Raw genomic sequence first — 13,742 nt, forward strand, 5'->3', positions numbered from 1 at the left:
TTTGATAGTTATTGGAAGATCCTTCAGGGTCAGGTGGAGCCATCCCTGCCCTGTTTGAAGATAAATGATTCCACTGATGTAGGATTTTTAAACGCATCTTGGATTCCCAAGATATCCCCTTCCATTTCTGTTCCCGGCACACACGACCCAGGACGTCTGTCTGCCGTGCTGATTCCTCCGGCGCACTCTCGCCATAGCTATCCCAGGCGCCTCCTTCACTTCCTTCAGGTTTCCCCCCAAGTGTCATTGTCTCATGGAGGCCCCCTCCTTCCTTTCTCCAGTTCCCTTTCTAAAATTCCCCCTTATACATACTTCCTAGCCTCCTTCCCTGCTATACTGTTTTCTCCTCCTCACTGCTTACTCTCTGGTACATTGTCACGATCTGCATCCCTCACTATGATATACGCTCTTTCTGGACTGTTTTGGGGTTTTTTTCCTGTATTGTTCCCTTCTGTATCCTCAGTGCCTAGAGCAGTGTCCAGCATACAGTAAACGCTAAATAAATATTTATTGTATGAATTATTTTTTAAATATAGAAGACTTAATCTAATAATGCAGTTGCCCTCCAAATTAGGGAATGAGTGATAAAACAGTAATAAATTTTACATCTAAAGTCATGTGGGATCTCAGAAACCCCCTAAGTTTTCTAAAAGTTATCTTGTCATCTCCAGCGTGCTGGGCGTTATTACCATCTGGAAGCGTAACTTGTTTTTTAAATAGCAGGTGTGGTTTTTGTATGCAGAACTGGGTGAATTGACCCTCGGGTACTTCCATTCCTGTTTTGTGGTCATTTCTGACGGCATCCTGAGTGTCGTGTGCCTGCATGAATGCTGTGTCTTTTTTATTCAGTGGGTTCCTTCAGTACTGTATTTTATGCAGTCACTCTGCGTGTTCCGGTAATTCACCAAGCTGACAATTTGTTGGTGTGATTAGGGCAGTGCAGCAAATCTCAGGTGCCTTTAATAGGCAATCTCTTGCTTTTTATGTTCACAGAAAAGGTGGTGCTCAAACCTAATGATGTTTCAGTATTTACGACGCTCACTATTAATGGACGCCTGTTTGCTTGCCCGCGAGAGAAATTCGATTCACTGGTAGGTGTGGATGGCCACCTCAGAGCAGCGTCTGCAATCAGAAAAACTTGTCTGGAGCTTAATTTTGCAGTCACGTTGAACCTAGTTGCTAAAAAATCTTGAATGCTACTTGTCTTTTTCTTTTCTGCAGTCTATTAGGTAAGCCTCAGGTGTTCATTTGAGATGCTCTGAGCTTTAGATTTTCCTTTGTGGAAATTCGCCAAGTTAACACCACTGTTGGGGCATGATTCAGCTTTCAGAACTCTTTGTAGTAATTCACGTCCTTGAAATGTCCCCGATTTAAATATTACTATTAAGAATCTGAATACTTAGAGACCAGGATAGAAATAATGTTTTAAGACAAGATGTTGCAATTTATCCTACCCCTTAGGGGGATGTAGAAATGCATTATGGCAGAGCTACTCTCCGGTCCAGGGAAAACGCTGTTCCCTGAAAGGGCTCTCTCCAACTTGTGTAGGAAATCTCAGAGGCCAGCTGTCTTTCCTAAGGCTCCAAAACAGTGTTCGCGGCCCCACCCAGCTCTCTGTGAGTAAAGGCTTAATCCCTTGCTAATAAGTGACTGGCCCTCTCTCCTTTTTGCAGCTGGTAGGGTTCATTTCTATTTCTCCTGTAACAGGCGTAGAAGTGAGCAGCTACTAGAGTATCTCAGAGAGCCCATGGGGCCAGTTCAGGGGATAGAGGACTAGTTTTTTCCATCTTTAGGTACACCGGGCTTCTTTACCAAGAAAAGTGCAACACGGGCGCTATTAGGGAAACTGCATTGCGTTTTAGGGGGAAAACTTAACTACATAAGTGACGCATGAATACATTCAATTTAATCAGATCAGACATTGTAGGTAAATCAAGATTCCCCTCCTTGGACTTTTTAGGGCTTGTTTAGCCTCATCATGATTCTGACCTTCTCGTTTGGGGAGAGCTATTTTGTGCGCTGTCTCACAGTTGAGCAGATTTCGCAACATCTTGAATTCACCTGGAGGGGAGCTTCACAGAAGGGGCGTGAGCTCTCCTGCTCCCGCCTCAGCCGTCGGGCCCGTGAGCTCCCCTGCCTCACTCAGCCACCAGCGCCGTGTGATCTGAGTCTGCTCACCGTCCTTTTCATATATTTTTCATCATCTACATTCATGGCTTTCTGAAAAATAAATATTTCCCGGTATTGAGGGATTGGGGGGGGTGGGGGGGGACATGGCGTGGATGAGTTACACTGCTCTCTTCTGGAAGCGAAAGCCACCAAAAGCCAGTTCAGCCGGAGCCCTGCCAAAGGTGCCACGTGATGTGTTTGCCACACAGCGCTCGGGCCTCTCTTGCCAGCTGGTTCTTGGCCGCAGTGTCCGATGATGCGGTGTAGAGATGGAGAGTGTGGACCATCTCCAGCTCCCTGTGGGGCAGATACTAACTTTCTAAGCCTCTGTTTATTTGCACACAACCCTGCAGCCTTACCAGTTCTTACTCCTTGCTAGTCTTCCATTTTAAGGCCGGAGTAATTGCAGGGAGTTTACTTTGCAGCAAGTACCCAGACGTGAACTTGCTTAACTTCTTCCCTGTCGGTGCTCTGCCATTCACTGGGCTGCCGGCTATGCTGTTGTTTCTAAGGAGTGGTCGAGCTGCCCCTCTGCCTCACAAAACTGTAGGCACGGAGCTCCTTTTCTGGCTTTCTAAAGATTTCTTTGAGGACGGTCCATCTGGAAGAGTCGTATACAGGATGCCCCTGCAGGACAGAATGTTGGCCAAACCTTTGATCCATCAACACATACTTATGAAGTGCTAGCTTCCGTGTGACACTAAACCAGGGTCCCCAGAGCCTCTGCCCTTAAGACAATTATGGTCAGATTGGGAGATGAAACTAGCACAGACAGCCTGGAACAGAACAAACTGTAGTGCTGAAGTGTTGTCTAGAATTCGTCGAGTGCCAGTCATTTATCCCAGTTGCTTAAGGGCTTGGATTCTAGAGCTTTCTTGACATTTTAAACATAAATGTCAGTATAGAGCAACTTACAATAAAACCCCATGGCACTGTAATTTCGTTCTAAATACTTTTATCCATTCACTAGCTCCTTAGGTTTTTATTTAGAGCCTATACTGTATCATTCCAGGCGGATGATTCTGGCTCTAGGATGGTCTTGAAGATGAATCCATCATGGTCCTTGTGCCTCAGGGAGCTCACAGTATAGTGTGGGACACCAGAGTGTAATGAGTATCCAATGTGACAAGTGCCATTGCAGAGCTAGGCACAGAGGTGTGGGAGCACGAGGAAAGAGGATGCCGAGGTGGCAGCTTGCTTTAGCCATCTCTTTGTCACTGACAATCAGCACATCCTTTTAATGTCTTAGTTTCCTCATCTGGACAATGGGAGGGTAACAGTGCTATTCTCCCAATCACCACCATCCAGGCTTAACAGAGAAATCAGCTCTCAAAAAGAGCAGAGAGAGAGAATCAGTCTATAGGAGTTCTTTGCCTCTGTGTGGGCACTTTTCAGATCTGTCTGTGTAATGCAGACCCTACATAGGCTCTGCTACACTTCATCTGTAAGGAAATTTCCACAGGGATATCTATAAGAAAATGGTCCAAGGAATTGCTCCCTATGGGGCCAGCATGTTAATTCCCCACTTCAGTTAGAGGAGCCCTCCGTGCTACTCAGATTGCCTCTCTGGTGGTTCACGGAGGGAAGGGGTCGGCCTGCCCTTTGCTTGGTGAGCCCTGTTCACTCAAAACAAGTAGAGATTCAACAGGGGTTTCTCTTTTTCTCTCAAAAGGGATTCAGGATGATATACCAGCCTCCATGACTAAAAGAATTTAATGGCATCTTCCCTGTATTTGTTGGGTTAATTTATCCCCTCTGTGAAAAGCCATAAGACCTCAAGGGAAAGAGATAAGGAGCCAGTTAGACTGAGGAGAGAGCAAACCCAAGGAATAGAGGGCAGGTCCACAGCAGAGCACATGGGCGAGAGGGAAGGCAGAATGTGGACAGCCAGTCTGAGCCTGAGACAGAGTTCTTGCACCAAGTGTTTAAAAGCTTCCCCGACATTTCTGAGACCTACCCCACTTGAAACCATTCTCCTTATTTGCTTCCATAAGCTACCTGCCCATCAGCTTCAGGTCGGTTCCCTAAGTTTTAAAACTTTGGAATAATGGTTTTTCTTCCACGCTGTCTGTGCCCTGCATAAAGTGAGTCAGGAACAACAGTATTTGGCTCGTACATCCGGGTCCTGTACTCATCACACTTCCCTGTACCTCTGCATTGGTGCAGCACAGCTGGGAAGGGAACTAATTTGGAGGGGACGGTGGGGACCTCCTCTGTGCTAGGCACTGTGCTCACGTGCTACACTTAAATCATTCCCATCCAGTTCCCTTAACAAGCCTAGGTACTAGATACTGGGGCCCCAACTCATCAGAGCTAGAAACAGACAGTCAAGAGATTAGGGAATCATCCAAGTCTATGTAATTAGAGTGGGGTTTACATGTAGAATCTGTTGCTGTCTAAAACTGGCACTAACCTGGTCTGTTTCAAAACCCTAACTCCCATCTGGTACTCAAAGACTTTCTAAAGCTGTTCAAGCCATCCATTTGGTTCCCCTGAGCTCTCTGTTCCTGCCAAGTAAGTTTCATGACAGCTTCCCCATCTTCATGCCTCTCACGCCATCCTTCAACCTATGACAGACCATCCTGGATACTGAGGGGAAACTTTGCCATTCTAAACCCACCCAGTTTTGTCTGTTTCATCTTTTAAAGCCCATCTCTTTCTCCAAGAACCTCTTCAGGCCACACATTCATTCCAAACGCCTGCTAACTCTCAAAAAGCCCATTCATGTTTCCTCACCTGTTTCTCCGTGTATCTGGGAGTCAGGTGTTTTTTTGATGCTTCTGTCCATCCCTTTTACGTGCAAATGAATGCCAGCAGCTGACTCTTTACTGGCGTGCAGTGCTGTACTTGCTGGTCAGGGCTGACTCCTTTTGTAAACTGCAAACTTTCAAATGCCCGGAATGCAGTGGCCATTCATAGAATGTCAAGGTTATAGGTGATGATTATAATCATGATGATGATAGAACGTGAACGATATTAGTACTTCCAACATAAATATTGAATATCCAGATATGTTTAGCATCATATTGGGGAAATTATCTTTTAATTCGTGTGACCTTTTGTAACTTTAAACATATTATTATAGATCAATAGGTATTAATATATTATACGTGTTTCTAATATATACAAACCATTCATCTTATTAAGGAAAAGCACTATAACTCATTTCCCGTAAAATAAAAATGAGATAAGTAAGTTGGATGGAAAGTCTTGACCAATGGTCTTCCAGAAAGTAGCAGAGTTTAGTTTTCTGATGCCTAGCCCAAAACACCATGACCATGTGACTATCATTCCTAGCTCAGCATCTCTCAGAAAGTGGAGCTATTGGACATCATATATAATCACATGTAATCACATAGCCCTCTGTCACCTAGTACCCCAGGCAGTGTGTTATGAGAAATGGAGATGCAGCAACTTTACCACTGTCACCAGCCCCTGCAATAGTAAGTAGCGCTGGAGCTAAACATCCAAAACCACCGTGCCAGTACCTGCTTTGGAATGGCTTCAGTGGGAAATCGGAGAAGAAAGTCCTTAAGAACTGCTTACATGTTTGTCAGGGGAAAGGAATCATTCCCAGGGAGCTCCCAGGCCCACGCAGAAGAGAACTTTCATGGGTCAGTCTTCACTGAATCTTATTTGCCATGGTCCACATTTTTCAGTCAGTGGAATTGACTAGAGTGATGATGATTACTATAAAAATGGCACGGAAGCAAGTGAGCATTAAAAGCAAAGGCATTTTTCTCCTCTGGGTAAAATCAGTTTCAAGATATTCCTGAAAGCCTCTCCAGAATCCTTTCCCCTCAAAGTCCTGACAGCACTCAGCGCGTCTGTTTTGAGATTCCGATACATTTTTGCATTATTATTCATAGACTCCCTTGCCAGAGCAGGAGGGCCCAACTGTTGGAACAATGGGAACTTTTGAACTGATGAGCTCCAAAGATTTGGCATACCAGATGACAGTTTATGATTGGGACCTCTTCAGCTGTGTGCATGAGGTAAGGTGCTCCATTTAGGGCATTCATTCGCAGGGATCGTGGCAATTCTGGATGCAGCCTGTAAATGTTAATACGTGCTGCAATGTGGAAGCCACACGAGGGTTTTTTAAAATCACTGAGTATATTAATAAAGGCTGTTATAAAGCCTTTAAGTGTTAAAGAAAAATCTTTATGATTTACAGTAAGCTCTGTCTTCCTGAGTATATTAAGCCAGTGGCACCTAGTTTATAGTTACAGATTCAACAAGCCTCATTGAGCCATTAAGATCTTCAAGTTGAAGTTCAAGTTGAATCCTGGTCAGTGACTGTATTCACATTTGCTGACCAGTATCAATTTGTCACGTCAAATGGAGGAGCCAAGTTGGTGTTTTGATTTAAAAACAAAGACATGACATTGTTTTCCTTTCTTCTAGCTGGAGCTAATCTATCACACATTTGGAAGGCATCATTTTAAAAAGACCACAGCAAACTTGGATTTGTTCCTGAGGAGGTTTAATGAAATTCAGTTTTGGGTTGTCACTGAGATTTGCCTTTGTTCCCAGCCTAGCAAGCGTGTTCAGCTCTTAAAAAAATTCATTAAGATCGCGGCCCAGTAAGTATCATCCACTTGGGGAGAGAAAAACGTTTGAGCTGTGTTTTCATTCTGTCCCCTTAGATTACACCTTAAAAAGAAAAGTGAGATATAAAGTCTCCTTATGTGCCAGGACCAACCAGAGGGGCGTAAGAATCACTGAACTCTTGCGAAAGATGTGTTTTGTCTAGCTTTTGTAATACTTGACACCAATATATAAATTAACATCCTGCAGCCCTGATGCTCGAGTTAAAATCGTGACCTCTTTTTGCTCTGAACTACTCAGACTTTGCACCTCCTTCCGCGTAAACGACTCCTTCAGCAAAGTTCTGCTGCACAAAATTCTGTTTGAAAGGCTGGGCGAGTCCAGGTCTAACTCGACACGTTCTTGCCAGTAGAGGGCAGTGGGAACATGCATGTACAACCGTGCATCCGACTCAGCCGGGATAAAATCCATAAAATGCATAAAGGCGAGCTAACCTGGTCCATGAAAATCATCTCCATAAACATCAGAAAGAGCAAGCATCTTATAAATATTCTATTTAACAGCACTTCATGGGAAACAATTTATTTACTGCAGGGGCCAGTTAGATTTCTCCCTGAAATGAATTTAATCTTCTCCTGCTATTTAGATATGCCTGACAGCCTCCTGTTTACTTCCCTGTTTTTGGTATCACCACAGTGCTAAAAATAAAATGCTAAATGCGGCTGTGGCTGGGAGACTTCTTTCCTTTCTCAACCCAGGGAGCTCTAGCACGGGAAGGTGGGGAGCACAAGTGACCCCAGCTCGGCAGTTTTCTTGAGCCAAATAGTTTAGATCCCATACAGAGTCTGATTTCCAGGGCTAAACAAAGAAGCAAACGCTGCTTGACGTTTTACACATATCAGCTTGCCAAATGCCTTGAATTATTTTGCCAAAATTTGGGAGTTCAACGGGATATCCAGATCTCTTGGATTCAAATGCTGGTATCTCTTAATTTGGAAAAACTGCCTTTTGAAAGAAAGATTTGGTAAAATGTTGCTTATGAATTTCTGGTTCAGAGTGTAGCCACTTTCCCCTGGAGCCTGAATAGGCTTATCGCAGGGGACAAATGCCTCCGTTTACTTGGAAGGAGATGACTGGAAACTGTGACAGCATGTGTTTCCCTGCTAGCAGGAGCACATTCTCTCCTCACCTTAGCCTGGCAGGGCTGAGTGCAACAAGGGAGGAGAGAGGAGGTCTGCACACAGACGTGGAGACCAGAAAACCTTTGGGGGCCTAATCCTGCTATTTTACAGGGCAACATAGGAGAGCCTTTCAGAAACTCAGGAATTTTTTTAAATGTCTTTGCCTTTCTTATCTCTCTTCCTTCTGATTATGGGTGGATTTGGCCTTCGGAATAAATTGGTTTATGTCATTTAACCGTTATTTAAGCTGCGCTGTCCTACACAGTAGAACGCTTCACACAACCCAGCTGGAGAAGATTGTAGACTCAGAAACCAAGATCTACACGAATGAGATCTTAAACCTAGTGGCAGTTGGCATGTTTTACGTGATATTTTTAGAGAATTTCAATATATTCTATTGAAGCTCTTTGACCTGCCCAGAACTTTGTGAAGTTGGGGGTCCAAATGTTATCCTCGCCTTTTACAGGTGAGGAGACTGAGGCAGAGAGAAATTTCGTGATTTACCTAAGGTGATAAAGTTAGTTGGTGACCAGAGCAGCGAGCAGAAAGGCAGCCCTGCAGTCCTGCGTGTGCTTTCATGATCGCACAGATAGGACAAAGGCAAACGTGTCCATGACCAGCCTCGCTGCCTTCAGTCCAGGGACTCTGAAGTTGCTCTCAGCCCCTGACCTGAGAGCCACCGCCCCGGCCCATCGAAGGCCCCGCTTGCTTCCTCAGCAGTGCATGAGATACAACGTATCTTCTCTAAATCTGTTTTCCCATTTCCACACGGACCATTTATGAATCACTCTGCAAGGAGTACACAGGCAGCAAATGCAACAATTTAATTAGCCTTTTGCGAAAATGCTAATCCAAAGAAGATTTAATTATGATGTAGTCAACTTAGATAACCATACTGATTTGTGGTAAAGGATTCGCGCTCCTTGCAAAATGAATTCTTCTTTCCCTTTGCAAGGAGCTGGTATAAAGAAGTCGAAGATTCCTTTTTTTTTCTTTTTTTAAGTTAAACCAAGTACCTGGGCTAAATATTGCATTCTAATAAGAACCTTTGGTCTTGTTCCACAATATTCTTCTTCCCAAATATATATTCATAAAAGCTAATAATGGCATAAGTACAGATTCAAAATGATCCGCTTCATCGACATTGGTAAAACAAAGTAAGGTCATTTTTTGGTCAGTTTAGGTTATTAGCTATATAGGGATCATGATTTATAAGTTGATATTTTTCAACAAATTAGAAGCATTTGCATGGCAGGTAGAAGCCCTGGCGGCTGCAGCAGTGTGATTTTCGTAGTTCCCTTTCATGCTGCCAGAGCCTGAGGTGTCCAGCTTCAGCCTGAAAGTCTGGAAGTCTCCAAGGACATTTTGCTTTCTCTCTTCCTAGCCCGTGAGATGTCTCCCTCCAGGTCCAACAAGGCTTTTAGCAAGCTTTGGGATTACAATAGCAATCCCTAGGGTAGGTGTCTTGAACTTCCTCCTCAAAACCTGAACCTAGATGGCCCAAACCATCACCTTTCTAAAATTACAGTGAGAAATCAAACAGCAGAGCACGGTCACCCAAGTGGAACTTACACAGAGCATTAAATCTGTCATTGCCTGCTCTCATAAAGGAGTCCTGCTGAATATTAATGACCATCAGAAAATAGAACTCTAAGTTTTTTTATCTCACTCAAAAGTGGCATTTTACTCCAGTATGTGCCTCTTGTGTTTCAGCTGTAAGGAGTACAAGAATCTGAATTCCTTTTTTGCCATCGTCATGGGACTAAGCAATGTTGCTGTGAGCCGCTTGGCACTAACATGGGAGGTAAGCTTCAGCTGAGATCCAGCTGCGACTTTTGCCTTAAGAGTCAAAACACAGGCTCACCAGTGAGCCTTTTTTTATAGAAATATCACTCATGTTTGTATTAACAATGGGGAAGGTGGGACACTTTGAGGGAGGTGACCTGTCTCCTTTTGCCTCAGAGTGTGAATTTTAAAAGGCACTGTCCTTTTGTAGAGGGGGGAGGGGATGAGGGGGTCTCAGCTTCCTGGACTATACAATGTAAATAATAATAAGTCTAGTTCCTAGGTATAGCACTGCTTGGATGACTTCATCTTGCTCATAGATCGTATTGTTCTCTGAAATGTCTGCTTCTTGCTTTTTAAATAAGCCTTATCTGTAATTAAGAGAGGACAGAAGATCCATTTTTATCCCAGTAGTCATTTTGCTCCTGGAAGAATTAACCAGAAGGCCAACAGTTTGGCCCAGCTGAGTACCAAGTATCTCCTAACTACCTAGCAGACCTCTCTGTGTATGGAGGAGCAACAGTTGGCTAGAATTCGGTTTGGTGCAAAAGTTATGCAGGTGTGTCGTGAATTTCTGTAGCAAATACAATTAATGGTTTGTTGATAGTTGGTTATTTGTGCTAGAGAACAGCTTCATTTTTCATTCGCTAAGTACTCAAAATATGCCTGACCCCTTACATGTGGTATGTAGTCAAAGAAATATTAATCTCTAATAGAACATACACACGAAAATAGACTCTTTCTAAAAATAAAAAGTATGTGTAAGTGGGACACAAAAAGAGAGCAAGGAGTAGGTACCACAGATCTTAATTTGCAATGATGCTGTAAAAAGGCACCAAAGGCAGCTGTTTGCATCTCTAAATGTTTTCCTTGAAACATTTTCTTCCCTACTTCCCTCTTGAAACTGTTTTCTTCCTCTGTTCCTCCTCAATGTTTCCACTGTTTATAGGACAGGTCCTCACAGGTCCTTCTGTCTTGGGTTTCTCTGAAAATTCCCAGCAGCTCATCCCCTGAATATAGGAATGAGGGAATTGGTGAGGCCTGCATGCCATTTGGCTGGGTCATCTTGCAGCTAGGAAAAGTTAGTGCTGCCAGTAAATCTAAGCAATGAAGCCAGGGTGCAAGCCTCCCCTTCTTGTAGCCCAGAGCTCTTGGAATCTTTGGAGATCTAGGGTTCCCGCTCAGAGAGTCTGCTTTCCCCAACTTGTTTCCAGCTTTTAACTCTCTCACGGAGTCCAGATGGTTTGGGAAATCAAAGAAGGTATAATGCCTCATGGGGTCCGGGAAGGCCAGGTATAGGTGCACATAACAGCAGCTAGACATTAAGGCCGTGGCATGGGGGAAACACTCTCAGAATCCCCTTTCCTGGTCTAAAGAGAGAAATAGGAGGCTGCTTGGGGGGCGGGGGGGATAGGCAGCAAAGGGAGAGAGTTTATCGGCCAGTCGTTCATTCCACAGGGAGAGGAAGGAGCACATCAGCCTGTGAGCTTGTGTTTCCATCCTTGCGTATTGCTGAAAAGAGGAGAGTCACCTTTCATCATTTATAAGCCTTTATCTCTTAAGGTGAAATGTAATTGGATCATTCTGTAGGAAGAGCTTTCATTCTTAAGCGTCTTTGATTTGGGTTTATCTGCCTGGACTTGCCAAGACCCTCCCAGGTGCTTCCCACACGACAACAGTGAGTAGCAGGATGGCAGCAGGAGCAACGCGAGAAATCGTGCCTGCCCTCTGGGAACTAGAAAACACGTGTGAGACAGTCAATGAACAAAACAGAAAATAGAGTGAAGCCATGCGGCAAAGGGAATGGTCCAGCATAGAGGGGAAAGACCCATCTGAGATAAAGCCAGTGGGAGTAAGAACCCAGAGCCGAGTTTCTCGGCCTCAGTGGTGTTGACACTTCAGGCAGGATCATTCTTTGTTGTACGGGGCAGGGCGGGGGGGTGGGGGTGATGTCCTGCACCATGTAGGAGGCTTAGCAACACCCCTGGCCTCAATCTACTGTATACCAGTAGCGCCTCTCCCTCCATCCACCCCAGCTGTGACAACAGGAAAGGTCTGTACACATCACCAAATATCCCTGGGTGTGGGTACAAAATTGCCCCCAGTTGAGAACCCCTGCTCCGAAAGCATGGGATGTGGATAGGTAATAATATTAAGACCCACATGTTTTATTATCATATGCACTCTGGCTTTTGACCCAAAAGTCAGCTAAGCGCAGAAAGAGAACTAGAGTGATAGATCTAACCAAAAATGTCGTTCGCTCCTGATTTTGTAAATTGTCTGTGTTCACGTAAAGTTATCGCCTAGCATGGTGATCTGGACACTCCGTGGAGCATGAGACCCTTGTATCCCTTGATGCCCATCCCAGCCTTCATCCCTTTGAACTTCTCCCGCTAAACAAGGATATCAGGTTTCCCTGAAACCCAACTTGAAAAGAGGCACTAGGACAATGAGTTTAGAGGTTATAAGGAGACTAGTTCCTAGAAACAATATAAGATGGTTTACAGTGTTCAAATGGGAATATGACAAACCCATTCAGAGAAGAGAGAAAAAGGAGAGAGAGGAGCTTTGGGGTGGATTGCAGAGGCCTGATGGGGTGAGTCAGTTGTTGATGGTAGACTTCACTGCATGAAGCAGAGCTGAGCGGGGCATTCAAGGCCCAGGACTTGGTCAGCACTTCCACGGTCTCAGGATGGGGAACATCACGGTGCTATGTCTTGGTGTGACCCTGTTAGAAGAGAAAAGTTCAGCTTTACTATAAGCTCAGGACCTAAGCAAAGTGAGAACCAATAGATTGAAAGATGATTCATCATTGACCTACGGTGTAAATGTGCGGTATTGAATCATATGCCAAAATATAACCATGAGAAATTACTAAACTGATAGAACTATCTATTTTTGTATTATAGCAACGCAGAGAAATCCTGTGGGAGAAATGCTTGTGTAGGAAAGCATAGCTCATATGATAGAGGCAATAGAAAAGGAGGCAGGAGATGTGAATTACAGAGGCTCTGACCATCGTCAGCTGTGTGACTTTGGCATGTCATTTAATCTATGAGGTTTAATTTCTTCCGTCTATAAAACACAGGTTTAATCTAGTCAAATAAATATGTATTGAGCACTCAACTATGTACCTGACACTCTTTTAGGCCCTCAGGATATAGCAATAAACAAAACTGATAAAAATCCCTGTTTTCTCGTAGCTTACGTTGTAAAGGAGGAGGAGGGTTGAACCTAGGTAGTTTCTAAAACTGTTAATCCTAATATTCTCTGGTCTAAATTCCTAATTGTGGGAATGTGAGAGTTTAAAGCAGTGGAGGGTTAATGCCAAACCACTTGTAGTCTGGGAATGCAGCCCTCTTTATGAATAACCCATTTCAGAAAACATTATAAAAGCAGTTAAGACCAAAGCATCCATAGTTAGTTTTGGTTCAACTAGGTTAAGACTTTTAAAAGACGAGTTCTCTAAGATTATCCTCAAATGACAAGACAGATTACAGTCTGGCCTGTCTTAGAGATGTTTGATTAAGAGCCAAAAGTAATAATCTCCCCTAGAAATGGTAACACATGATACATGTCTAGATATTGAATCTGACATATGAGTGTGGCATTTTCATTTCATTAACAGAAACTGCCAAGCAAGTTCAAGAAGTTCTATGCGGAGTTTGAAAGTTTAATGGTAAGTGACAGTGGCTCCTTTATTCTGTTCACTGTCTGCATTAATCCAATTTCTGATTAGCTGAATTGAAGTTCTCATTTCAGAAATTTTATCTGTCCTTGTATGACTTTAAGAAGTTTATGATCCCATTTTAGTGCTGCTAAAACAAGCATGTCCGACTAATGAATGGCACCCTCAGGTACTCACTTAAAGAGGACTTATGTCCCACCTAAGGTCAATTTGTGTAACTAAGAAAAGCAGTGTAATGGGATCCTTTCCATCTAGCACAGGTTAGCTAGGGATTGGAAGCTGCATTTTCCTCGGCTTGCCAAAATTATTTTTCCCCATTGGCTGGGAGGTGTTAACGGACAGAAAAGGAGTGAGTGGGACTTGGCAGG

At 43.8% G+C, this 13,742-nt stretch overlaps 1 protein-coding gene across 6 annotated transcripts in view; it reads left to right on the forward strand.

Moving 5' to 3' along the window:
• RAPGEF4 (Rap guanine nucleotide exchange factor 4) overlaps nt 1-13,742 on the forward strand; it is a 310,972-nt gene that overhangs the window by 279,419 nt on the left and 17,811 nt on the right. For all 6 annotated transcript variants that reach the window (XM_082465339.1, XM_082465337.1, XM_082465338.1 and 3 more), the window contains 5 exons: nt 994-1,091; nt 6,039-6,164; nt 6,577-6,755; nt 9,615-9,705; nt 13,315-13,365. In XM_082465339.1, the coding sequence (XP_082321465.1) occupies nt 994-1,091; nt 6,039-6,164; nt 6,577-6,755; nt 9,615-9,705; nt 13,315-13,365 (545 nt within the window). The remainder of the gene's footprint in view (nt 1-993; nt 1,092-6,038; nt 6,165-6,576; nt 6,756-9,614; nt 9,706-13,314; nt 13,366-13,742) is intronic.

This window comes from Balaenoptera physalus (genome assembly GCF_965194825.1).
Source record: "Balaenoptera physalus genome assembly, chromosome: 6".
Lineage (NCBI taxonomy): Eukaryota > Metazoa > Chordata > Mammalia > Artiodactyla > Balaenopteridae > Balaenoptera > Balaenoptera physalus.